The following is a 27,955-nucleotide window of genomic DNA, read 5'->3' on the forward strand; positions in this document are numbered from 1 at the left end:
TTCAAGCACATCACTGACTCTGAAGCTAATTTTCTGATGTAGTCACACCTCAAAAATAATTTCCTTCAATAAAACAGTGAAGGCAAGGGAATTTTGTTTGGAAGAATAATATTTTTAGCTGAAACCAGCAGCGCTGGCGCCTGCATGCGCTGCTGGTTGCAGCTTCTTGCTGATCTTTTGCTGCTGGTGGGCATCGGATATTCTGGCTTGCGTTTGCCAACCCTGTCCTGCTGTCTGGGTCTGTGTTGTGTACTTGGCTCTGCGTGCCCACCTCCCCCCCTCCTCCTCCCCCCTACTCCTCCCCCCCCCCCCGTTGTGGGAGGAGTGTCTCTCTGCTCTGCTGTTTTCTCGTTTTCTCTGCCTGTGCTCAGCACTGAAAAAGTCCGCTAGATCCTGCTGTTTTACAGCCGCGTGTACCAGCTCCCATGCTTCGAGTTGAGAATAATAACAAATCCACGGCTGATCATGTGTTGCAGCGGACACGGAGGCTGTTGCAGCGGACATCGAGGTGCTCAATTGTGATAGCAGATTGGCTGCTGCAGGGGCACAGCTAAACGTTGCTTCAATGAAGCCGCTGCATACGGACGGATGCGATGCGATTTCCTTCCCCCCAATGACTTCTTCTGTGTGTTTCACTCCACGTTCTCTCATCTGGAGAGCGCTGTCGCCACCTAAGGGTTCTGTAAAATAGGTTAGACACATTCAATACCTCTGAATATTGTAAGGGGCGATGTAAGAGGCATAGATCGACACCCCCCCGTCAAAAAAAAAAAATCGAGTTATGACGCCATTTGGCGTCGCTGGCACTGTACGGTAAATTTCTAATGACGCCATATGGCGTCGCTGGCACTGAATGTGTTAAAGGGCTCGCGCCACGTGAACTACAGTAATAATCACATGGAAAAAAAATATTTTTTCACATGAGTGGGGGCACGCGCAAATACCACCTTGACGTAACGATGTACCAAATCGCCCATTCATTTGAGGGCACAAAAAAAAGCAGGTTTGAACCCAGAGAGGGCACCTATGCTGCTGAAATGATAGAGGTTTGTAAAAGTGTAACAGATTGGTCTCAAATGTAGAGATTCCTTCACATACCACCCCAAAAGTGATGGAAAGGTTTTGTCTGTGCCTCGCTCAACCTAGTTAAAACTGCCCACTCCAATCAGAAGGTGTGACATATGTTAATACCTTTCCAGTGTGTCCAATTATTCCAGATATATGAAAAATCAATACAACAAGCAATTCTGATATTTAGAACATTATTTTATATAGAGAATATTGCATATTAGTAGGTACAAAGCAGATCAAGTAATATATTACCCCTCAGAGATCTCCGTGGTGGATTTTCAGTGGTCCTTCCTAACAGCAAATATGTAGCAGGTCAAAAAAGACCCTTGAAAACCGACCAATTCTAATATTTTGCGTGGGCTTTTAAAGTGCATTTCCTTGGGGGCGTTCTCTTCTGGTGTGGGCTGGTCTCTCCCCTTCACTGCTGGGCTGGTATTGGTGGTCATCCGATCTCTCCTTCTGTCACTCCTATGCAGGCGTGTTTTCTCCTCCTCCTCTTGGTCCGCATCATGTGACCTGGCTTCCACTGGAGGTCACAGCACTAGCCCTCACTTGAAATAGTTATCTATTAACTTCCTATCTACCAAAGCAACTGTCAATATATTTGCTAATATTACCAGCTTGATATATTTAAATTCCTATTTTCAACTCCTATAATTTGGTCAGCTAATTTAGCTATTTACCTATTTAGAAATCCTATAGCACTTTATTTATAATTACTTTAGACTATATCAACTATCTACATCCTAAATAAGATCAAATTCAGCTAATGATGGGTTACTCCCAGTCTGAACTGGAAACAACATCATACAGTCCAGACCACTACCTCTCAGTCTAAAACCACCCTAAGGATGTAAAAAGAGCAAGATGGTATTTTCTTAAGTTAAATTCAACAAATCAGAGAAAACCACACCCTGTTTAAACCGGATGTGGAAACTCTTATCAATTACCAATTATCAACTAATTTGACAGCTACCTGCCAATTCGGTCGGCAGATTCAACTCTAATTTAACCACTATTTTGACTATACATTTATTTTCCATTCTATAGTTGCAGTAGTATCAATAGGCTAATATTTATCTAAATATTATATAGCACTCTCCTTTTGTATCAAGTGGGACAAATTGAAGTTGTTCACAACATCCGACTCTCCTCTCATTGGTGCTGTGTCCTTGTGCATATCTTCTCTTCTCTGGGGAAAAATCAGCGCATCTAATGTATGCTCTTAAACTTTATTTCATATCAGATATCAAAACCCACTCAGTCAATCAGTAGGATATATATTGAATAATAAGCAACAACAGTCAAGCATGAGAGAAAACCATCCTTTCCACATAGCTTCTGCCTGCTGGGGCATCTGGTGGAATGTTTCCCCACTTCTGTGGATGCTCTTGTAACCATTTATCTTAGAGAGATGCCATAAACCCTGTGTTGTTTTCCAGACCTTATCCCAAAGTGACTGAGCAGAGACCATATATCCATTAAAGGTCAACAGACCATCCAGTCTAAAAGAAGTCTTACTGATAACAAGAACCATTTAACCATCTGTTCAACTCATTAACTGACATCCTGGTGCAGTTGAATCATTCACCTCTCCATGGTCAGCACGTCTCCTAGCAGAGAGGGAGAAGGTTATCTAAACACACTCACAGCAGCTCCTCAGGGACCTAGAACAGAACATTTAAAACATAATTAAAGATATATTTGAATTAACAAATGCATGTGCTTCATATCAGCATGTTGGGCCGCCATTCTGGAGTATCCGCCTTCTGTTGAGTCCAAACTGGGCCTATGGAGGAAATGTTTGATCAAAAAACCAGAGATTGGGGAGAGAAATCTATCAAAAGTCATATATATTGGTTAAAAGCTGGGGGGAAAAAAGCTGTTTTGGGGTTTAGTCCTGCTTTAAGTGACCTAATTTGCATTTAACTTGGCCGTATCAATATGAACAAAACCAAAACCCACTATGTGTGTGTGTGTGTTCATATGTGCTAAATAATACAGTGTTACACAGTGTATCTATCATTATCTCTGTTTATGTCACTCAATGTTTGGAGTATTTATGATAATTTCTGGAAAGACAGACATATGGCAACCGTTCTATTACATCCACTAATCTCAGTTTACTCACCTTGTTAGACTGACATTCAATCTAAGACTGGCAGGCTGGCACTAGATCTTTTGTGAATTGACGCTATTATACTTCATAATAAGCAGGGGCAAATTGATAGTTATATAAAGATCGGTCTTTAAGTAACGCTTTTCTGAAAGTATAATTGTTTTTTGTTTATTCCGTATCGCTGACTGGAGGTCATAGGTCACCCTCCTTGTTACTTATTTCCCACCACATTATATCCAAATTAAACCGACTGGAAAACAAGTGAAATCCAGTTGAGTGTCGGGGGCTCGAGCCGTGGCTGAGAGCTGAGCTCCACGTTGAAACTTTAATGACTTAAGCGACAGTTGGCTACCGTTTACCGAATGTTCCTAATGTTCATGTTGTTATCAGCAAGTGCTTTCAAAGTGATGCTTCTAAGGCAGACACATATTGATTGGAGCCCCTCCCCCCCCCCCCTCAGCCAGCCAATCAGATGAGCTCCTTAGCTCTTCCTTCCCAGCAGCAGCAATTTATCCACTACCTGTCATTCATGCCAATAGTCAGATGCTCTCTATTTGAGATCTAAATGCATTTTCTTTCAATGCGGCAAATAGTCATCCACTTTAACTTCTGTCTGGACGACCTGCTATTTTCCTGCCAGCGTTTCTCTTTAACTCCGCAGATGAAATGGTAGCTTCTGAAGGATGAAGAGAAAAGGCAAAGCGAGCGCCGATGGCTTTCGGGCAATTTTTACAAGTGATATAAGATGACCTCCTTCAACGATTTCAAGTTGAGCCGCTGATTCGAAGCGTATCTCTTTGCTCCTTTCAAGTCCCCCTACATCTGTAACCCACATAGACCCCCTGATCCAATACATGAGAAGAAGCCTTTCTGTTACGAGTCGTTTTATTTTCTTCTTTCTTCTCTTGTTTCTCACAATCTTTTTTCCCTCTGGAAGCATCGCTAAAATGGCCCAGAGCAGATTGTGACCAGCAGATTTGGAAAGATTTGGAAGCTGGTAAGCGACCTAAAGGTCAAAACAGGGAAGGAACCTGTACAAATGCAGCTTTTTTGGCACACTCCACCACCAGCATTGGATACCTTTCGCTCTCCCTTTTGTTGAAGCTGATTAGAATCCAAATGCTATCAGAATGCTAGCGCTAAAAGGCTGTGTGGGCAGCATGTGAGTTTGTCGGTAAACGGAGGCCACGGTAATGCTATTTTAACTCATTATTTGGGCTCCCTGTTTCCATCCCCGTTTCTATAAATTCCATTTTAACAGCGTTGGCTTGTTTAACTTCCCACTGCGCCTGTGCGCCCGCGGGCACCCAATATTATTTTATCCCCACCAACAATTTTGTGTGTGATTTCATTCCCCTCCAAATTTGCATTTTAATCCCGGTGTGTTTTTGTGGGAAATAAAGAAATAAAGAGCCGCATCTCGACTAATAAGGGGGGGAAGGAGACAAATTAATTTCTGCCAGTGTCGCACACAGTTGAACATGACCTAGACTGAATTATATCTCACCTCCTTTAAAAAAAAAAATCCCTTAAAAAATGACTGAATGAGAGTTAATACCCTTACATAATATCCTTGTCCTCATTTGGTTTAATGGCCGCTATCTATCTGTTAATGCTGCATGTAAGGGTAAAGCATGGCTTTAAAATGAGACATGGTGAGACTTTTTCCACAGCCATTCCATTCACTATCCTTAACCCATTGATACCTGATGCAGCATTTGCGTGTATATCCCTCATTTGTGTGTGTATCCCTTTAAGACCGCGAACCGCGTTAACGCGGTTCGCGGTCTTAAAGGGATACACACACAAATGCTGCATCAGGTATCAATGGGTTAAAAGGAAAATGCACTCTAAAGCAGAATTCACATCCACAATCCATTGTTCTTTGTGCCTCTCAATCAACATGTGTGACCTTGTGTCTCTCCAAGCGAACAACCAAAGAGTGCAATCTTGAGTATGATCAGGAGAAACGTGTGACTGTATATAGATACAGTAGGAGGACCAGGCGGACTTTGTGGTTTCAGATGATTCTTTGAGCACCAACACAAGGAACTAGGGGTGTAACGATACACTCAGTTCACGATACGATACACGATATTGGGTTCACGATAACGATACGATACTTTAACAATTTTTTTTGCGATCGATTTGTAGGTTCTCGTTCGATTTGCATCCTCCACGCTAATTTAAGTAATTTCCCCATTTTCATCCTCCGTGTCTGTAACGTCCCTCGTCTGTTCAAACAAAGCAATGAAAAGGAGAGCGAGAGCATGTAATCAGATGCAGATCAGTGCCACCATGTTCAGCTTCTTTTTCTCGCGATATGAGATTTTATCTCAACGATACATATTGTCACGTTTTGATATCGCGATATATTGTGGGACGATATATCGTGACGTGACATCCCTACAAGGAACTATATTGTACATTCGAAAATGTACCTTTACTGCTATAAAACGCTGTCACACTGCCTGTAAAGCACAAAATCTTAATTCAGGGTGGTTTTTTGCTTTAAGGTGTTCAATTTCAGGAGGATAATTATGACTTAATTATGTTCTCTCTCATTCCTATTATTCCAGATGAATGAATGGCTACAATTTAGTAGCCTACATTTTCTATTTAAGAGAAGAATAGCCCATATTTGTGTTATTATTAAGACACAGATTTCTTGTGTGTGTGTGTCTGTCTGTCTGTCTGTCTGTCTGTCTGTGTGTGTGTGTGTGTGTGCGTGCGTGCGTGCGTGTGTGTGTGTGTGTGTGTGTGGAAATGGTTAGGAATGGCACCTTAACTGCACTGCAACATTCATCAGCAATGGAGTTATATTGCATAACTTTAATCAACACTAAAGTTCTATGATTTCCTTTGGGCTGCTGCCCTGCAACTGCTCTGATTACTAAATGTAGGCTGTGACTTGATATTCTTGTGCGATGATCACAATTGTTGTGCTAGTTTACACTTTGAACGTGGGACTGGAATGCTAATGCTAACGGGGCTAATCAAAGGGAATCCACAATATGTTTTGTTCCCGTTCTGAGATCCCTACTGAGCATTGCATAGAGAAATGCACGTGTTTAATAATGCATTTCTGCACCTTCAGCTTTCCACAAACCTCCTTTGCAGCCCCGTTGTGCATTAGTTAGTCGTCGTGAGATTAACCTTCTTGTTGATGTTGCTCTCTTAACGAGAATAACACTCTCCCATCAAGGGAAAAAACTCACTGTCACTGCACCCTTGAGCATGTAGGCTATAGCTATTCGGTAGCATTTTTTAAATCAACATTTTTCATCAGCATAATTCACTGTGACCTGCGCTCGTCCCCATTCTAAGCCCCCCCCCCCGACCCACTTTTTGAGCGGTTGGCGTTTATTTACAGCACAGCCCAGAGACTCGCCAACCTTCTCGTCTTTGTAAATCTCATTGTGGACCAGTCAGTGTCTTGACACTTGACAGAACAGTGGCGTAAATCAAGCCTATGTAAAGAAGCTATGTGTTCGTTCAACCGGGCCTGCCCATCCTCTGCTGTAGCAGAGTGAGCTGCAATTGATGGGTTTGGACTGAAACCTTGAAGCGACCAGCGGGTTTCTGAGACCCGAGTCCTTCCTCCTGACAGGTGAGGGCATGATGGGATGTTGTGTGCTTTAACGTGCATCTTTTACACCTGACAGTCTGTGTGAAGGATGTAAACTATCACCACGGACACAGCTGACGTACTGTATGTACCCTCCAGGACAGACCGACATGTTCAGCTCTGAGAAAAGTTTTCCAGAGCATCTCAGAGTTAAAGGTCCTTACACATCAAGAGCGATGCGAATATACGGCACGAAATTGCGATGCGAGTTTTGACCCACCTGTCAATCACAGCCACAGATGTGTACACGTCGGAAGCGAATTTCTGAAAAATCGACCGCGGTTCGGAAAAATAAACACCGCAATAACGCTCAGCGAAACTTCGCCGTTGGTATGCACGGTTGCATTGACTGATATAGGTTCGGAAAATATTATTGACGTGCAAATTAATCGCATGAAAAAAACGCTCCCGATGTGTAAGGACCTTTGGGCGGTAGTCTACTACTATTTTAAGGTTCAAGATTCCAGATTTTTATTGTCACTCTGTTGTACAAGTACGCACGTATACAATTCTTATGCTGTGGGCTCCGTTACAGACGAGGTGCAGCAGGTAAATAGGTACTAAATCACAGCAAACAACAAATGGAGCACACAATCACAACAACTATAGGGGAATAAGACAATAGTTAAATGCAAACAATGTAAACCGTGTATGTAAGACAGTTGAGGTAAACTGTAAAATAGGAAAGGTAATAAAGAAGTAATAAGGTATTCAAATAGAATAAGATAGAATAAATATAAAAAGTGCCCACAGTGTCCAAAAGTGTCATTTCACTTGTAATCACGAACTTGCAACCATAAGGTTCTACAGTTCTGAAATATTGTACTTTCTACATGCCTTTGTACAGTACATGTACTTTCTACCTAACCCGAAAATGTATTAAAAAAATATCTCCACACAAGGATAAAGCAGGGGCGTATGCAGAAATTGAATTATAGGTGGGCCTGGATCAAATTGGGTGGGCCTGGATAGGAAGGGGTGCAGATGCCCGGCCGAAGGCATTTGACCATCATTTCAAGTAGAATGATACCACCCAAGCAAGAATATTTCAAGTGTTCCAAGTGCTTTACTGAAATATTTGGACCATATAATGATAATACAATTATCTCAACCTTAAAAGGTTACATATAGGTGCCAAATGTTGCATACATGAATGCTTATACTTGTGTGTATACTGTTACTTTATACAGAAATTAGAACCACTGATCCATATACTGTTGTGAGTTTAAAAAATAACAACACTGAGGCTGCTTCAAGTTTGAACAAGATGCCCTCTGGTTTATTTATCCACAGAGAGAACAAAATTCCTAGATGTCATGAAGTTGTCATGCATTAGACTCTGGAGATGATGTGCCCTGCGTTTTTACACAAAACCATTGGCTAGCAATGCAGCAGCAAGTTTGCCTCTAGAAAACAACCAATTAAAAAAAAAAAAAAAAAAAATTTTTTTTTTTGGGTGGGCCAGGGCAGAAGTGGGTGGGCGTGTGCCTACCCAGGCCCACCCGTAGATACGCCCCTGGGATAAAGTAACAATCATGTGAATAACTCAATTTTGATGAAAGTCAGATAGAACCTTATTATTCCTGCAAACTGAATGAGCTATGCGGAGCCAACAACAACAACAGTTTTAAGCCTTAACTTTGCTCTTTCAAAGATCCACTATGAGGTCCATTGCCCTTTACTACCCGCACCTCCTATATCCTGTGATCTGAGGTGTGGGTTTGATGTGGTGCCCCCCCCCCCCCCCCCGTGTGTGTGTGGGTGGGTTTGATGTGGTGCCCCCCCCCCCCCCCGTGTGTGTGTGGGTGGGATTGATGTGGTGCCCCCCCCCCCCGTGTGTGTGTGTGGGTGGGTTTGATGTGGTGCCCCCCCCCCCCCCCCGTGTGTGTGTGGGTGGGTTTGATGTGGTGCCCCCCCCCCCCCCGTGTGTGGGTGGGATTGATGTGGTGCCCCCCCCCCCCGTGTGTGTGTGTGGGTGGGTTTGATGTGGTGCCCCCCCCCCCCCCCCCCCGTGTGTGGGTGGGATTGATGTGGTGCCCCCCCCCCCCCCGTGTGTGTGTGGGTGGGATTGATGTGGTGCCCCCCCCCCCCCCCCCCGGTGTGTGTGTGGGTGGGATTGATGTGGTGCCCCCCCCCCCCCGTGTGTGGGTGGGATTGATGTGGTGCCCCCCCCCCGTGTGTGTGTGGGTGGGATTGATGTGGTGCCCCCCCCCCCCCCCGTGTGTGTGTGGGTGGGATTGATGTGGTGCCCCCCCCCCCCCCCGGTGTGTGGGTGGGATTGATGTGGTGCCCCCCCCCCGTGTGTGTGTGGGTGGGATTGATGTGGTGCCCCCCCCCCCCCGTGTGTGGGTGGGATTGATGTGGTGCCCCCCCCCCCCCCCCGTGTGTGTGTGGGTGGGATTGATGTGGTGCCCCCCCCCCCCCGGTGTGTGTGTGGGTGAGATTGATGGGGTCCCCCCCGTGTGTGTGGGTGGGATTGATGTGGTGCCCCCCCCCCCCCCCCCCGTGTGTGTGTGGGTGGGATTGATGTGGTGCCCCCCCCCCCGTGTGTGTGTGGGTGGGATTGATGTGGTGCCCCCCCCCCCCGTGTGTGTGTGGGTGGGATTGATGTGGTGCCCCCCCCCCCGTGTGTGTGTGGGTGGGATTGATGTGGTGCCCCCCCCCCCCGGTGTGTGTGTGGGTGAGATTGATGGGGTCCCCCCCGTGTGTGTGGGTGGGATTGATGTGGTGCCCCCCCCCCCCCCCGTGTGTGTGTGGGTGGGATTGATGTGGTGCCCCCCCCCCCGTGTGTGTGTGGGTGGGATTGATGTGGTGCCCCCCCCCCCCCCCGTGTGTGTGTGGGTGGGATTGATGTGGTGCCCCCCCCCCCCCCCCCCGTGTGTGTGTGGGTGGGATTGATGTGGTGCCCCCCCCCCCCCCCGTGTGTGTGTGTGGCACATCATCCCAGCCTGCCCGTGCAGCAGTGTGTAGGAACACAAGGAGACAATGACATCGGGGGGGAAGGAGGTGGGGAAAAAGCAGATGCTGTTAATGAAAAGAGCAGTGAAGCAGGCTAAATGAATAGGAAACACAATCCAAGGCTACTTCTCTGATTGCATTTGGGGACGAGGAGACGCGGCATCTTTTTTACACACATGCTCATTAGCATTAGATGCACTTCAGCAGAGCTTCTATCCAGAATGCAGATGAACACCAAGACAAAAGAGACAGAAGAGAGCTGTTACGCCTTGCCCCGGCCAGCGGTCAGCTGTTTACGCCTTGCCCCCGGGCCAGTGGTCAGCTGTTTACGCCTTGCCCCGGGCCAGCGGTCAGCTGTTTACGCCTTGCCTCGGCCTGCAGCGGTCAGCTGTTTACGCCTTGCCCCGGCCTGCAGCGGTCAGCTGTTTACACCTTGCCCCGGCCTGCAGCGGTCAGCTGTTTACACCTTGCCCCAGCCTGCAGCGGTCAGCTGTTACGCCTTGCCCCCGGGCCAGTGGTCAGCTGTTACGCCTTGCCCCGGCCTCCAGCGGTCAGCTGTTACGCCTTGCCCCGTCCTGCAACGGTCAGCTGTTACGCCTTGCCCCGTCCTGCAACGGTCAGCTGTTACGCCTTGCCCCGTCCTGCAACGGTCAACTGTTACGCCTTGCCCCGTCCTGCAACGGTCAACTGTTACGCCTTGCCCCGTCCTGCAACGGTCAACTGTTACGCCTTGCCCCGTCCTGCAACGGTCAACTGTTACGCCTTGCCCCGTCCTGCAATGGTCAACTGTTACGCCTTGCCCCGGCCTGCAACGGTCAACTGTTACGCCTTGCCCCGGCCTGCAACGGTCAACTGTTACGCCTTGCCCCGGCCTGCAGTGGTCAGCTGTTACGCCTTGCCCCCGGGCCAGTGGTCAGCTGTTACACCTTGCCCCGGCCTGCAGCGGTCAGCTGTTACGCCTTGCCCCCGGGCCAGTGGTCAGCTGTTACACCTTGCCCCGGCCTGCAGTGGTCAGCTGTTACGCCTTGCCCCCGGGCCAGTGGTCAGCTGTTACGCCTTGCCCCGGCCTGCAGTGGTCAGCTGTTACACCTTGCCCCCGGGCCAGTGGTCAGCTGTTACGCCTTGCCCCCGGGCCAGTGGTCAGCTGTTACGCCTTGCCCCCGGGCCAGTGGTCAGCTGTTACGCCTTGCCCCCGGGCCAACGGTCAGCTGTTACGCCTTGCCCCGTCCTGCAACGGTCAGCTGTTACGCCTTGCCCCGGCCTGCAGCGGTCAGCTGTTATGCCTTGCCCCGGCCTGCAGCGGTCAGCTGTTACACCTTGCCCCGAGCCAGCGGTCAGCTGTTACGCCTTGCCCCGAGCCAACAGTCAGCTGTTACGCCTTGCCCCGAGCCAACGGTCAGCTGTTACGCCTTGCCCCGGCCTGCAGTGGTCAGCTGTTACGCCTTGCCCCGGCCTGCAGTGGTCAGCTGTTACACCTTGCCCCGGCCTGCAGTGGTCAGCTGTTACACCTTGCCCCGGCCTGCAGTGGTCAGCTGTTACGCCTTGCCCCAGCCTGCAGTGGTCAGCTGTTACACCTTGCCCCGGCCTGCAGTGGTCAGCTGTTACACCTTGCCCTGGCCTGCAGTGGTCAGCTGTTACGCCTTGCCCCAGCCTGCAGTGGTCAGCTGTTACACCTTGCCCCGGCCTGCAGTGGTCAGCTGTTACACCTTGCCCCAGCCTGCAGTGGTCAGCTGTTACACCTTGCCCCAGCCTGCAGTGGTCAGCTGTTACACCTTGCCCCAGCCTGCAGTGGTCAGCTGTTACACCTTGCCCCGGCCTGCAGTGGTCAGCTGTTACACCTTGCCCCAGCCTGCAGTGGTCAGCTGTTACACCTTGCCCCAGCCTGCAGTGGTCAGCTGTTACACCTTGCCCCAGCCTGCAGTGGTCAGCTGTTACACCTTGCCCCAGCCTGCAGTGGTCAGCTGTTACGCCTTGCCCCAGCCTGCAGTGGTCAGCTGTTACACCTTGCCCTGGCCTGCAGTGGTCAGCTGTTACACCTTGCCCCAGCCTGCAGTGGTCAGCTGTTACGCCTTGCCCTGGCCTGCAGTGGTCAGCTGTTACACCTTGCCCCAGCCTGCAGTGGTCAGCTGTTATGCCTTGGCCCAGCCTGCAGTGGTCAGCTGTTATGCCTTGCCCCAGCCTGCAGTGGTCAGCTGTTATGCCTTGCCCCAGCCTGCAGTGGTCAGCTGTTATGCCTTGCCCCAGCCTGCAGTGGTCAGCTGTTACACCTTGCCCTGGCCTGCAGTGGTCAGCTGTTGCACCTTGCCCCGGCCTGCAGTGGTCAGCTGTTACACCTTGCCCCGGCCTGCAGTGGTCAGCTGTTACATCTTGCCCTGGCCTGCAGTGGTCAGCTGTTACACCTTGCCCCAGCCTGCAGTGGTCAGCTGTTATGCCTTGGCCCAGCCTGCAGTGGTCAGCTGTTATGCCTTGCCCCAGCCTGCAGTGGTCAGCTGTTATGCCTTGCCCCAGCCTGTAGTGGTCAGCTGTTATGCCTTGCCCCAGCCTGCAGTGGTCAGCTGTTACGCCTTGCCCCGGCCAGTGGTCAGCTGTTACGCCTTGCCCTGAGCCAGCGGTCACACCTCTTTTTTTCTCTAGCTTTCTCGCCAAGTCGCTGCTGTTTTGTTTGAGAAGGGTTTAATTGTTTAATTGTTTATTGTGGATCCCCGTTAGTCTACACCAAAGGGGAGACTACTCTTCCTGGGGTCCAAACACGTAAAATACAAACATAAAAGTCCAAAAGCATTGGAGTAAAAACAACACAACAAAAATAAATAAAAACAAACAAAAACAAAATCAAGTGAGTCAAGGCTCACTCAATATTCATGTCAATCAAATATTAACAGTATCAACTCTTCTCATAAACAAAAATAAATTGATCGGTCTTCCCGAGTAATTGCACCAGCAAAAACATTTATCCTGACCTTATTTTTACCATACTCACATGAAACCATCATATTAATTGAATTGAATATAATTCACGCTTCACGCCGTGGCAGTGGCAGCGCTGTGCGGCGAGCGATGACGAAGCCGCACCCGCCGATTCCCGTGATTGCGTTTATTAATTATCCGGCGATGCTTGGGAAAATAGAACCGCGCACGTCTCCAGAAAGCCCAGGTGTGCACGGCCATGGCTGCTCATATACATAACAATGAGCCAGGTGAAGGAAAGCACCGAATTATACCTCAACTCCCACAGCTCGCCCCCAGCAAGGCTTCACCTTTTCATTTGACAAGAGTGCGTCTGGCGGTTAAGTTATAGCATTCTGCCACAATGAAACTTTGCCTGGCAAACTTTGATGTATGGCTCGTGCTCGTGGTTGTTTATACGGGGCGAGAGAATGCTCGTCTAACTTAAGCTATTTGTTATAGCCTCCACGACAGCCCAGCATCAAATTTGAATAAGCTAAATTAGCCTCCTGGGCGGTGACTGATGAGGTGATGGCAGATCCGGATGACATACGGGTGTCTGATGGTATTTAAATCTGGGCTCCGCTCCCACCTCACGTTGGGCTGATAGCACTGATGACTTGACGGGCTATAGCAGCAATGGCTCCTATTCACTTTTACAGGATCATCCTCTGGGCATAAAACTTGGAAAAGTCAGGGAATAATTTGCTCTTTCGTTTAATGAATCACACGTTTCTGTTTACATTTACATTTGATTTAGCTGAAGCTAAAACAACAATGGAGATATGAAGGCTGTGGTCCTGCAGGTCCTGTCATCTATCCTATCCAACAGCCAACAGTGTTGGGCAAGTTACTTTCAAAATGTAATATACTACATATTACTAGTTACATTCATTTGAAAGTAATACGTTACTTTACAATATTACTGTCTGTGTAGAGTAACTCGTTACTTATTACACTACTTTTGCATTACTTTGACCAAAACAGCAGCAGTAGCAGAATGACATCGCCGACCCAGAACCATCCTGAAAAACAATGTCAACTGCCTTGAAGTCAGTGTAAACAATCCAAAATTCTAAATGTGATCCTTTTCCTTTGTTATTGTCATCTATTAGTGATTATTTGTAGCCTGATGCTGCCAGACGGGGGGCGGTAATGATTGTCTCTTTATTTAAATATGTTTTGATTTAAAAAATTAATTGTAACTTGTGTTATTTGACAAAGTAACTGGTATAATATTACTGGAATTCTATTGGTACTAATAAGTTATATTACTGAGTCACTGTGAAAAGTAATGATATTACATGTAATATGTTACTTTTATAATGAGTTACCCCCAACACTGGCTGTATTCTTTCCTCCGAGTATTTCCATTACTATTTCATTTAATCAACACCCAATCAGCAACCAGATGCCCAAAACGTACAGTTCTACACTAACGACTAACCCTTACCCACAAATAATGCAGATGCATTGACTCCTCTGAGAACTGGTCTGTGTGCCATGTGGAGTAATGGCCTCTTCCCTTGACAGACAACCTGCTTTCCCTCCCGTGTTCGCCCGCTGCCGCCTCATTAAAATAGAAACACGTGGGAGAAGAATCATTGTCACTCAAACGGCGAGAAGGCTCTGTCTGTTCACCACCATCACTGAGATGATGATGACATAATGACTCTTCTCACTCCCACTCCTTGTGTACGGGGTCGGCTATGGTGCCTCTTTGTATAGACGGCGACGAGCGTGACTGAGTGACTTGGGCCGATTTCCGAAAAAAGAAGTGTGTGCCATGTGGGGGTTGTGTTCCATATAAGTCACAACCTGGGGAGCTCCAGTAACATGAGCGTCCTCCTCAGAGACTGACAAGCTGGTACCGGGAGTACAGTCCCCCACGCGTTGAGTTGCTTTGGCGTTCGTCGTCCGCAAGGACTTTTGACGCTCCACCAGAGTATTCCCTCCACCTTCATTAAGCCGTGTGCCATGGGACCTGCGAGAGAGAGGGAGAGAGAGAGAGAGGCGCATCAGCAGTCCCATATGGAAAGAACATGATTTATGAATACTAATTGAGTCGGATGTGTCGTCTTGTTAATGCAGATGTGTTATTACCACCGCTGCAGTGGATGTGGCTCACGAGGGGGCCTTCGGCGGCATTTTTATATGTTTTTTATCATCCCTGCATCCCCCCCTCCCCCACTCATCCTCCCCCCAACCCCCATCCAGCGTGCTTGTGCTCAGTGGTACTGTACATGTATGTCCAGAATGTATTAGCCTCAAGTCAAGTCAACTTTATTTATAGCGCCAAATCATAACAAAAGTGATCTGGTGACACTTTTCCTATAGAGCAGGTCAAGACCAGGCTCTTTATTTTAGAGCCCTACGATTCCACCATCTGAGCAAGAAAAACTCTACTGTTAACGAGAAGAAACCTCAAGTACACTGGCAGGTGGGTGGCCATCTGCCTTGATTGGGTTGACAGAGACAGAGAGAGGGAGGGAAGGAGAGACAGAGAGAGGGAAGGATATAGAGAAGGAGAGAGAGAGGGGGAAAGAGAGGGAAGGATATAGAGGGGGGAGAGAGAGAAAGAGGGAAAGAGAGGGAAGGATCTAGAGAAGGAGGGAGAGAGGGGAAAGAGAGAGAGAAATAGGGAGAGAGAGGGAAGGATCTAGAGAAGGAGGGAGACAGAGTGACGGAGAGAGAGGGGGAAAGAGAGAGAAAGAGGGAGAGAGAGCAGCCAGTGGAGCGATGTTTGGTCAGCGGGTTGGAGCGCAGAACAAGGCCAACAACGGCCCATTTCTTTTGAGCTGGTATTTGGCTTCCTATCAAAAGAGGTGGGGGGGGGGGGGCTGTTCAGAGGGGGGAGGGGCTGTTCAGAGGGGGGAGCGAATGGGAATTGACAATTTGTTTGGCTCATTAGCTACTGTCCCTGTTCCACAATACACAGCTCTGTGTGTGTGTGTGTGTGTGTTGAAGCATGCGTGTGTGTGTGTGTGTGTGTGTGTGTGTGTGTGTGTGTGTGTATGCGTGTGTGTGCGCGTGTGTGTGTGTGCGTGTGTGTGTGTGTGTGTGTGTGTGTGCATGCGTGTGTGTGTGTGTGTGTGTGTGTGTGTGTGTGTGTGTGTGTGTGTGTGTGTGTGTGTGTGTGCGTGCACGCAGAGGTTGCGGGGCAATGAGATGTAAAGCAATCATTGGTCGCGGCGCCATGGCGTCACATGTTATTGATTTATCACAGGCCTCATCTTCAATTTCTCCAGACTCATCTTCAAGGTTTCTGCCTGTTTCAATTATCACTCCCAGGTTTATGATGCTCATCAGCACAATGACGTGAATTATCCATAACTTTGTCACGTGGATCAATTTGTTGTTAGAAGAAAAACATTGTTACTACTACTTGTGCCTTTAAAGCCTCTTCTTCACAGCCAGTGTAGGGTTATACTATCTTGCTATCATGCAGATAGAATAGGCTATATTATAGCCTATTTCCCAACCACTGACCCGTGGCCCACTGGTGGGCCTCAGAGCACCATCTAGTGGGCTCCTAAAGCAGGTGTTTGCAGTCAACTACTTGAAATTAATATGTGGCAGTCAAAATCTATTTGTGGTGCTCAAAATCTATTGTGGTGTACCTCCACAAATAGATAACTGTATAGGAGACACTGAATGCTATAGTAGGATATGACAACACATTCTCCAACAACATATCACAATATGCTGAATGACACCTACAGTAGATGCAACTTTACCCAAGCTGCAGTCAGGTGATGTTGTACTGGTCAGCTTCCAGGTATGAATGTGTGTGTGAATGTGAACAGGGCACTCCTGAAAAAGAGAGCATTGCTCTCAGTCAGACTCCCCCTGTATAAAAAAAAAAAAAATCTGGCCACTAGGGGTTGCACGTGCAGCCAGTGCACCAACGTATAATCGCCCATGGGCGGGCACCATACCAATTAAGTATTTTGACAACTCGTGAAAGTTAAACTATTCGGTCGTGATCTCCCTGACTCCCCCCAGCAGAAAGATTTAAGAGGAAATTACAACAGTACATTCCCATCCCCTCCTTACTAAAACACTAGGAGAAAATAGATACAGTATATAGGAGCCTATGTCTAATTAATAAATGCAGGAGACACGTTTTACATTGAGCGAAATGTTTTACTCAAAACACGTCATGTAACAGCAAATTGACAGCAGCGATATTTCTACGCTTTATTTCCTTGCTTATTTAATTTCCCCTCTGTAGCTATTCCACATTCTTGAAGACGAGAGCATCACAATCACAGGTGCATCAGTACGCAGTACTTGCTTTCGGACACAGTACGCATTTCCCACAGATGTGCAGTGAGTGACAGGAAGGGAATGATTGAGTTCAATATTTGACCATCTTTGGATGTTTCATTTTAATTAGCTATACTTGGCTTTTTACCATATTTATCTTGTGGGTAGAGTTGCATAATATAAATATTTGATCAATACTGCTCATATTTTTTGCACTTCTATAATATTTTTTATATTCCATGGGTTAAATGTGGCGGTTAAAGCAGAGAATATAATGGGTGAGCTCAAGCTGCTTCACACAGGCAGCTTGGTGCCACTTACAGCATAGTGGCTGCTGTGACTAGTTGTAGCCAAAAATAGACATGTTTAGGCTGTGCAGATGAATAGGGCTAATGAAGGAGGCTGTTTTTTAGACCTATTCTTGGCTCTGTGCATTCAGTGTTATCACACTAAAAGATGAATTAGCCAGTAACTTTCTTCTTAGTGTGTCAGTGTAAAAAATGCTGTTAATTGTTCATGCCACAAAGCATGTTGGCAACATTCTGTGCTTGTTGCTGGCTCGGTTCAAGACACCGAAGTTTAAACTTTTAACAATGCAGTAACTCATCAGATACGTGGAGGGGAAAAGTACACTATTTCGATCTGAAACAGTGGAGGTAGGCTATTGTTGGAGAAAAATATAAGTTCCATGCCATTTCCTAATCAATAAGCTAATAGTTGCCTAATAATTGCATACGCATAATTATGCTTTGAGTTAGCATGACATGACATCTCACACATATAGATTCACCCCAGTGGCATTGAGGACTTCTCTTTTGCTGAGACCTTGGGCAGTGCATCGTGTCCAATAACAACTGATAACTCTCTGTCAGACTGAGACGCACACTTATTTATTACCATAACATTCTCAGTGGAAATTCCATTCTCTAACAGCTACTGAAGTGCCAGTACCTCAAAAAATTAGCAGAACGTATGGTGGTGGGTTCATACATACCACCAGATTTACCAGCGTGTGTGTGTCTAGGTGAGCTTGTTCTAATTCAGCCAGCGTCCCAAGTGGGTGGAGTGAACTATTAAGCAGCACAATTCAAACACAGAGAAGGCATCTGGCAAAGTGACACTGAAATAAACGTCCTTTCCGTCCCATTATGACTGACTGAATGACTGACTGACTCACACCAAACAGCCTTGTCTTGGCCACGCGCGGCTGCCGCACGTGGTAAAAACAGGATAATAGTAAAATACAGAATTATATTAAGCAGAATCTGGAGTTAATTTAACTGTAACCAACTAAAATTGTTTTTTTTTCTTTTATTTATTTATTTTTTCATGATAAACCAATAATTTTGCCAGGAAGAAAAAGACAAGATACATTAGTAGTTACCGCGCTTTTTTCCCACTGACAGGGAGTTTGTCTAATTCTTCTCTCAGTGGAGAGCTCCATTGAAAAAACAAATTCATCTTAATACGCTTAAGAAAAGTCTAAGTGTTTTTATTTTATAATAAAAGAAGAAAAGAAAAGAAAAAGTCTTATCTTGATTGCTAATTAATCCTCTCTGACAAGAACTAATGATTAGTCTAATCTGTGTGATTGACAGGAGAGATGATCAGAGGGGCAGAGTTAAGAGCAGGACAGAAGATTGGGTAGAGTTCCTCAGTGAAGGTGCAGCCAGTAAAGGAGTAGATCAGAGCTGCAGCATCTACGTCATAAAAGGAGACCAGACCCTCCTCATAATCCACAAACACCCCCACCTTCTGAGGCTTCACCTTCAGAGAGAGGAGGACAGCAGGGTCAGCAAAAGCTTTGTACTCATTTACCTGCCTCCACACAGTCCAGTAGCCATTCTCAGGAGTTGTCATGATTTTCCCCTTCCTGTTGATGGAGCCTCTGACCACTCCTAACCCCCACTTAGTCTTCTGTTTAACCTGAACCTCGTAGTAAAACCTTCCTGAAGAGAAGCTCTGCTTTCCTAAGACACGGACACAGTAAGAAAACCTCGCTGGCTTGTCTGGGAGATTCTTCTTTACATCACCAACTTTTACTTGTTTCCCATCATCAGACAGGATGAGCTCGGCGTGTGCTGTATCAGGATCCAGAGTCACATCCACTGCATACTGCTGGGCCCTCTTCAGCTCAGCCTCAAGCAGCTTCTCCATCTCTTTCCTGAGAGTCTCCTCCAGCTGAGCCACAGCTCTCCTCACAGTCTCCCCATATGATGAGCGACGGACACTGACCTCTGTCCAGTCCTTGGTGTGTGGAGGAGTGTTCAGGGATGGGAAGCTTTGGAGGAGGTGGAGGTGGTCTTCAGCGAGTGAGAGCTGCTCCACCTCAGCGCTTCTCTGCACCAGCTCAGAGATCTCCTGTTCCAGCTCTTTGATGAAGCCTTCAGCCTGTTTCTCTGTTGTTTGCTGCTTCTCTTCAATCGTCTCAATGAGCTCAGCCTGGCCTCTCTGTGCAGACTGCATCAGAGCGGTGAAGACCTGCACACTGTCTGCTATCTCTCTGTCTGCATCTTCCTTGCTGAGCTCCACTGAGTGTTTGATCTCCTGAATCTTCAGTCGTCTCTCCTGGATCTTCTGCTGAATTTCACCCTCTGTCTTCCCCAGCTCAGCCATCTTTCCTTCATATCCTTCCTTCAGAGGGACAAAGTGATGTGACTTGTGGTCTGACTCAGTGCATACCTGACATACACACATCTGGTCAGTCTTGCAGAAGAGCTCCAGTGGTTTCTCATGTTTCTTACACATCCTGTCTTCCAGGTTCCCCACAGGATCGATCAGCTTGTGTCTTTTCATGCTTTTGATGATGTGGTGAGGCTCCAGGTGAGTCTCACAGTAGGAGGCCTGACACTCCAGGCAGGACTTCAGGGCCTTCAGTTTGGTCCCAGTGCAGACGTCACAGAGAACTTCTCCTGGTTTGGCAGTGGCACATGGTTGTTCCGTGCAGCTGCTGGCTTTCATCTGAGCTGACTTTCTGAACTGAGCAGCCATCTCAGATATGAAAGTATTGACCCGCAGCAGAGGTCTTCTGTCAAAAACCTCTTGACACATGGGGCACAGGCACTGGACACTAACATCCCAGTGATGTGTGATGCAGTTCTTGCAGAAGTTGTGTCCACATGGTGTGGAGACTGGATCAGTGAACACATCCAGACAGATGGAGCAGAGGAACTGCTCTTCAGAGAGGAGACTGCTGGCAGCAGACATATCTAGACACTGAGACACAAAGTAAAAGTGTGATATAACAACACCGTAACATACCATTTTTTAATTTTGATTATATATATATATATATATATATATTATTTTTTATTATTATTTTTTTGCTCCGAGTGAAATGTTTTATGGTCACTCACGATTCAGTAGGTCACGTGTTGGCTTTGTTCCAGCCTTAAAACTAGTTTTTTTTTTATGCCTATGGAGAAAATGAATGGGAAGCTCACTTCCGGGGCAAGAGATGTCATGTGACTGTTCAGCTATATAGTGAGGGCCATTTACTTCAGTAAAATTACTGATTTAGTAATAATAATTTATAAATTACTCAAAAAAAGTACACAAAAGAAAAATCTACTCAATTACAGTCATTTGAGTACTTGTAATGAGTTACTTTCCACCTCTGAGCAAGGGCAAGGGAGGCAGTTAGGTGGCAGAGTTGCTCGGGGAAGTAACCAGGAAGGGCTGGTGTCTGTGCTGGAGGCCCAAAATGTCCATATTTAACATTTTTGTGGAAGGAAATGTAAAACATTGAACATTTCCATGGATTCTATGAACATACAAAGCCGACATTTTATCCTGGCAATTGACAAGAGTGCAATATGAGAACAGGGACACATCCCACACTGGCTGCGTGCCCTCTGTTTAGACAGTAAATATCTGCTGTATTCACCCCCATAAGACTCTGCTGTATCTGTTTAGACAGTAAATATCTGCTGTATTCACCCGCATAAGACTCTGCTGTATCTGTTAGACAGTAAATATCTGCTGTACTCACCTGTGTGTAAGTCTAAGACTCTGCTGTATTGTTGAGAAAGGCCTGATGAACTTAGGTCTATTTTTCCTTTGAGAGAAAGAGAGAGACTTCTCCACTGCAGCAGTGCTGTTGCTCTGTCTGAGTTACTCTTAGTTTCATTTCAGGAATGTGACGTTGAAACACTCATGTCTCTCCAGTCTACTGTTGCTCCGCCTCTTATTGCAGTTAACCCTAGAACACTAACGTGATTTAAAGTCACACCATCACTAACGTCGGGTGTATTTCACCCGATGCAATATACCCCATAAAACATACTTCTCATAAAAATATCTTAAAGTACAACAATACATGGCAAATTGAGGTACTCTTCTTTTGTTTTTAAATGTGAAATATCACAAAAAACACAAAAAAGTTTATTATGGGGGACACTATAAAAATATGTCAAATTTGGGGAAAATGAGGTACTCGTTATAAAAAAATCCCCCCCCCCCCAAAAAAAAACAGGAGCTCCCAACTTCTCCTTCGGTCCACCCATTCATGGGACTTGTGTGGTGGAAAAAAAAAAAAAGTCACCACAATACCATTGTAACTAACCCGAAGATATTTTACCCTCTATCACTAACGTCGGGTGAAAATCACCCGAACACGTAGCTGGTAGAAAAAACCATGAATGGGAGCAGGGAAACAAACCTACATTCAATGACGTCAGTGAGCATCCTGAAGGTACCTAAGGACCCGCCCACCTCAGACAGCAGCAGACAATGAAAATCACGTGAATTCAATTGTCCGGGTGAAAATCACCCGACGTTAGTGTTCTAGGGTTAAAGGGATAGTTCATATTTTTAAAGGTTAGCCCTATTTGCTACAATATCATCTAACTGCAGAGCCGGAGAGCCCAGCGCCCCGTCCACCCTGTACAGTCGGATGTACACTGTCAGACCGCATACATTTCTTCCATACCAGCTCGTATCCAAGGTTTGTCCTATTTACAAGCAAACAAGACTAGTGTGTCGGTGTAAAAATGCTTTTAATGGTCACAAAGCATGTTGGGAACATTCTGTGCTTGTTGCTGGCTGGGTTCAAGACTTTGAAGTTTAAACTGTAACAATGCAGTAGAACTCCATCCATCAGATACATCATGTAGTGGAGGAAAAAGTACAATATTTCCATCTGAAATATAGTGGACAAGTCTCACAATGGTAATACTCAAGTGAAGTGCCAGTGCCAACATTCTACTTACTGTAAGTAAAGTACTTGAGTAAAATAAATGTAGCCTACTTAAGTGCCTTTTAAACATGAAATCTGGATCATGTCAGGCTAGAGAGAGCAGGATATTTTCAGGTTTTGCCTTTCTAAACATGAGGGGTCTTTGTTAAGAAACAACTGGATATGAGCCGTTTGCAGCACTTGAGGAAACCGTGAGTTTGCTCGTTTAATTCGTTGATATAAGCGATTGTCCGAACGATTCATTAATTAATAAACTAGTGAACGTGAAGTGAAGTGAAGTGAGTCACGAAGAGCCACACCCGCCCACTCAGACGGATCTGCATATAATGACCTGCCAGAGTTAAACAACAGCTCCTTTTGCGCTAATCCGGATCTTACACCGGCGAGCGAGGTGAATAAGATATGGACTCGCGGGAGTGCGCGTAGGCCGGCTAATTGTTGTTTAACATGCAGGCCAACCGGCTAGGAGCGGGTTATAATACGGATTCCACCGCATGTTAAGAAGTGGCTTAAGTTAATGTTAGCTCATTATGTTAGTTCATTCATAAGTTAATTAACCTGCACTACAAGGAAGTATGTCAGTAGGTCATCAGGTGTAAACAAAGCCGCCATGATGCCACGCTGGAATTGAATCGCGCATTCGGCTACCTACCAAAAAACAAAGGAATCAACAAGATGCTGTCGAAAAAGAGAAAGGTTGACACGGAATGCAGGCAGTTTCAAGAGAAATGGAAAGAGCAGTATTTATTTTGTGAAGTAAATGGGTAAATGAGTCGAATTGATTTTAGTAAAAAAAAGAATCCGGCCCCCATGAGGTCTCAGTTGAACAAATCCAGCCCTCTACCTAATATGAGTCTGACACCCCTGGTTTAAACAATCCAAAATTCTAAATGTTATCCTTTTCCTTTGTTATCATCATCTATAGTGGTTATTTGCATAAAAACACACAGTTCGATTAGGAAATGATTTAAATATGTGCTTTGATTAAAAAAAAAGTAACTCAATTTGTAACTTGAGTTACTTGACAAAGTAACTGGTATAATATTACTGAAATCCTATAAGTAATACGTTATATTACTGAGTTACTGATAAAAGTAATATATTACATGTAATATGTTACTTTTGTAATGAGTTACCCCCAACACTGTTGATGAGTGGGAGTGCAACAGCCTCCATAATATCATTGATGCTCGTTTGGCTCAAGATAGAAGGCGTGCCCTCACTCCACGTTCATCTCGGAGCGCATCGTGCCTACAGTATATTAAAGAAAAACTGACACATTATTACAGCAATCAACCTCTTATTACGTGTTTGAGAGCATTTCCACCTTCCAGCGTGCACGGGGTCGTGAATGTCTCTCTCATTTATGCCTGGATGTTATCTACCTGCATTAAATTAATCATTCTTGTAAAACCCTCCGCTCACATTTGTCACCCGCACTGCTGCAGCATCTGAATTCATTACCTGATCTACTACGGATAATAATGCTCATTTGCTCATCCAAGGATGAAATGTCTCTTCAATCTGTCTCGCAGCAGAGTACCTGATGAACAATCAGTATGTTACATGTAAGGTCTTGCTGGAGGGCCCGGGCTCTGCCGTGTGGGCAGCATACAAATAATGACATGAATAGGTCGGCGCCACTGTAATTAACTAGCAGAGAGGGGAGTAGAGATTTGTTTTTGATCCTCTTCAGAGGAGATTCTGACAACTCCCAGAGATGTAAGTCACGGCCATGATGAGGATTGGATAGGTTGGAGGCTGATTGAGGGGTTGAGGGGGTAGGTGACTCGGGATGGGGAGGGTCGGCGGGGATGCATATTAGGGCTGTGAATCTTCACTGGCCTCACGATTCGATTACGATTCAGAGGGCTACGATTAGATTCGATTACGATTATCGATGCATCTTCAATCGATGCATCACTTTTTTTCCCCAATACATGATGTATTTTTTCTCACTTTCTTTTTTCTCACTGTGTGGCTACTTTGCAGAGTTTGCAGCAGGTTCACTTTAACAACATGGCTGATTGGTATTGAGCAAGGCTTGGAGGAACAATTGCATGCTGAGCAAAACCAACAAGCAGGGTGAGAACATCCATTGTTGCACAGAGAATAATACCTATGAAAACAGCAGTGTTGGGCAGTAGCTTGCTACAAGTAGCGAAGCTACATAGCTTAACTACATTTCTCAGTAGCTTGGTGGTAGCTTCACTACTTTTGAACCAAGTAGCTTTTCCAGTAGCTAAGCTATTTATAGACCCAAGTAGTTTGTAGCTTCCCGCAAAAGCTACAAGCTACTCGCCAGAGAAAATCCACGAGCAAAGCACGCAGTGGAGATTTCTGCTGCGGTTTGGATTAAACAGGAGGAGACATTGCATTATGTCAAGTGTGCCTGTGTAGCCAATAAATGAAGAAGATGTTCAGGTTTTATTGTCTGTTTTTGAATATTGTGCCAGTGAGAGTTTCAGTGTGTTTTAAATAAACAATCAAAATTAGATTTTTTTTTTGCCTGCCTATTTGTTTGGTGGAAAGTTGTTCTTTGACATGAAGTTGATTATATGTGAGAAAAACAGTAGCTTTGATGTAGCAAGCTGCTTTTGCCATGTTGCTCGTAGCTTAGCTTGCTACATTTCTCTGGGGATAGCTTCAATGTAGTTTAGCTATATTTAATCAAGAGTAACTGATAGCTTAGCTTACTACATTTTCCAAGTAGCTTGCCCATCACTGGAAAACAGCTAGTCATGCTGCACATCTTCTGATATGAACTCTGCAGGGAAGCAGACAAAGGAGCATGTTCTCACGGCAGCGCTGCTTTGCAAAGTAGACATGTCGGCCAAGCAGATCCTGGAAATGAATAAATAAATGCCACCTGGAATTGAGAAAGAGATGGAATTATAGTACATGCACATACAGACATTCATACATGCATACATACATACATGCATAACTTTTAGCATGAGCCACACTCAGAGTTGCCATGCATTTGTGTTACAGTATAGCCTACAGTATGAGCAATTCTACTGAATTAGCTGTCGATATCAACAAGCCAATTTGAATCTTTTTATTAGTTTCAAATTTACAACTGTATTAATTTTTACTAAATGTTTTATAATATAAAGCAGTGATCATCAACCCGACTGACAGAACCAGAGATCTAGGTTGCATATGATCTAGCTATGCAATGCAACGTGTAAGAGCCCGAACCCGTACCAGATCCAACATAAATATATTACTATGGGCCCTATCTTCGTACGGCGCTATTGTTTGCGCTGTGCGTGGTCCCGTGGATCGAAATCAGTTTCTGGCAGCAAATCACTTTCTGACACAACACCGGCTAGTAGGCTATACAGTAACCATTGATAGTATTCATAGCTTTCAAGGGGCGTTACGTGCTGCCGGGAACGCCCACCTGACGGTCAAAAAAAAAACTTGTTCATTCCGCTGCCCGCCGAGTCGACTAGTTTCTCACGCTGTGTTTGTTCAGCCAAAATGCCGATTACCTGTTGTGCTATCGGTTGCACTAACCGACGAGGAGACACGCCTGGCTTGTGCTTTTACAGAATCCCGTCGGAGAAAGAAAACTCAGAAAGAGGAGGTTGTGGATTTGTGCGATTAGACGTGGTTCAGTCGCTGGGGAGGGCAAATGGCTTTTTTTTCTACCATCAAAGTACACACGTTTTTGCGGCCAACATTTCATCAAAGGTAAGTTCAAGTAACGTTAACGGGGTATTTTAATCATTATTGTAACGTTACTGCTACAGTACGTGCTATGACTGGTATAGACCTTATTCCATTGACGTCACTCGCGTACTGGCACGCCCACCGCTGCCATATTGTCGACATAACGCAGCAGCTCTCAAGTGCCAGCCTATGGGAGCAGCGTTTATAGGAAGCTAGCTGCTGTTAGCGTTACCTGTATCGTTCCAATTGTGTTCGGATGGTGACCTGCGTTAGGCATGGCTGTAGTAATGACAGCAATAAAGTCCCCGTGGTTTGTTTCTATCTCTACCGTCCACAGACGTGAAGGGAGCGAGACGGAGGATACGTCAGCAGCACAGGAGATGTGTGGATAGTTAGGAGAGACAGGTGAAACTTTCTGACAGCTCCTCACAGCAAAGTCTGTTCACCTCGTTCTTTTGTTTATTTATTACAGGCATTAACGGCAGCATACAAATAACAACTGTGGGGTTTTTATTGCTGTCATTACCATTGCTATTTTGTAATGGAACAGAAACGACAATAAGGCTGTTACTAGTTGTCAGCTGCAGCGCTGTGTGCGCACAGGACGGTATGTCAACAATATGGTGCCGTCCAGGGTTAGCGAATAAGGTCTATAGCGGGGTTCAGGTAGATTGATAATAAACAGGTTTTGAGTCTGGACTCAGACTCTGAGACAGTATCTTATTCCCTGACGTTGGCAGAAACTGGCCATTTTGCTGATAAATTCCGCGTACACAAAACCTGTGCTAAACATTATGCTACGTGTGACGTGCAGGAAGCAAATAATGTCAAGCCACAGAACGGATGCCGCCAGGCGCTAGTGGCGGTTAAGTGCTCCTCCGCTCGAGCGCAACGGTAGCGTCGCATTTTCACAGGTGACATCAGCAGTCAGTTCATAGCACCCTTCTGCTTTCACATCACTTGCTTTCTCCAGGCACTGGTCTGCTTCGCTGGTTTTATTGTATTTCCCATTTGCCAGCTCCTGTCAGGCCTCACTGTCAGTGCCTGGGTATTCTCTCTCCACACACCCCGAGCTGCTGGTCCCAGGGCCGATTTTACACTTCATGGGCCCCTGGGCTATTCATCTCTGCAGGGCCCCCCCCTCAAGCGGAAGGGGGGGTTTCGGCGGCGAGGGGGGCCCTAAGCACGATAAATTCGGGAGCCCTCTCACAGGGTTCCATGTCGTTGTTCCGACCTCTCGCTGTTCCGACCTCCCCTCTCCCAGCCCCCATGCCTAAACCTAACCTCCCCCAGACCCTAACCCAAAACCTAACCTCTCCCACCCCCACGCCTAAACCTAACCTCCCCCAGACCCTAACCCAAAACCTAACCTCTCCCACCCCCCATGCCTAAACCTAAGGTCGGCATTGCGAGTGGTCGGCATAGCGGGTGGACACCCTCTCACAGTGGATGTTATTACTCTGCAAAAAAAATTGAATGGCGTCAGTAAAAAAAACATTTTTCGCGAAGACCCTGGACAGGGGGCCCAAAAAAACCCATCAAGGGTCCCCCCCCCCCAAAAAAAAAAAATTTTTTTTTTTTTTTTTTTTGGGGCCCCTTGATGTCCCGTAAGCCCGTTGGTAAAATCGGCCCTGGCTGGTCCCAGGGTTTGAACCAACTACTCTTTCCAATTACTGCTCTGTCTACTTCTCTAACTGACCTCTGAGAGTCGTTAAAACATGACTTTAAAGAGTGGAGCGATGGAGGCAGGTGCGAGCCATTAACATAACGTTGCTGCGTTATAGCTAAAATATATAATAACAATAATAATTATAGCTGCTGCGCAGCAATGGGTCGTGCCCGGGCAAGTCTCAAGGCTTTGAGCTATTATGACGTCACAATTGCTCGAGTGACATCACTGATGGCATCACAATTGCTCGAGTGACTGATGACATCACAAATACAACCTAATTGCCCTAGGTAATTAGGGCAATTAAGATGCTGTTTAGGCTATATACATGGGGGCAGAATTCAACGTTTTGATGCACTGTGGGCTAAATTTTTGACCAATCGAAAATCTGTTTGAGACTTTTGTGTAGGACAGTCT

General features: G+C 46.0%; 1 protein-coding gene across 1 annotated transcript; it reads right to left on the reverse strand.

Annotated features, from left to right (window-relative positions):
• Positions 1 to 18,569: 18,569 nt before the first annotated feature.
• Positions 18,570 to 21,114, reverse strand: LOC310798881 (E3 ubiquitin-protein ligase TRIM39-like; the record flags this gene model as incomplete). Its single annotated transcript, XM_083661444.1, has 2 exons — positions 20,983 to 21,114; positions 18,570 to 20,207 (listed from the first exon to the last, which is right to left on the reverse strand). The coding sequence occupies exon 2, from the start codon at positions 20,196 to 20,198 to the stop codon at positions 18,570 to 18,572; it is 1,629 nt and encodes a 542-aa protein (XP_083517570.1). The 5' UTR covers positions 20,199 to 20,207; positions 20,983 to 21,114.
• Positions 21,115 to 27,955: the final 6,841 nt, after the last annotated feature.

This window comes from Poromitra crassiceps, assembly GCF_964638095.1.
Source record: "Poromitra crassiceps genome assembly, chromosome: 26".
NCBI classification, from domain to species: Eukaryota; Metazoa; Chordata; class Actinopteri; order Beryciformes; family Melamphaidae; genus Poromitra; species Poromitra crassiceps.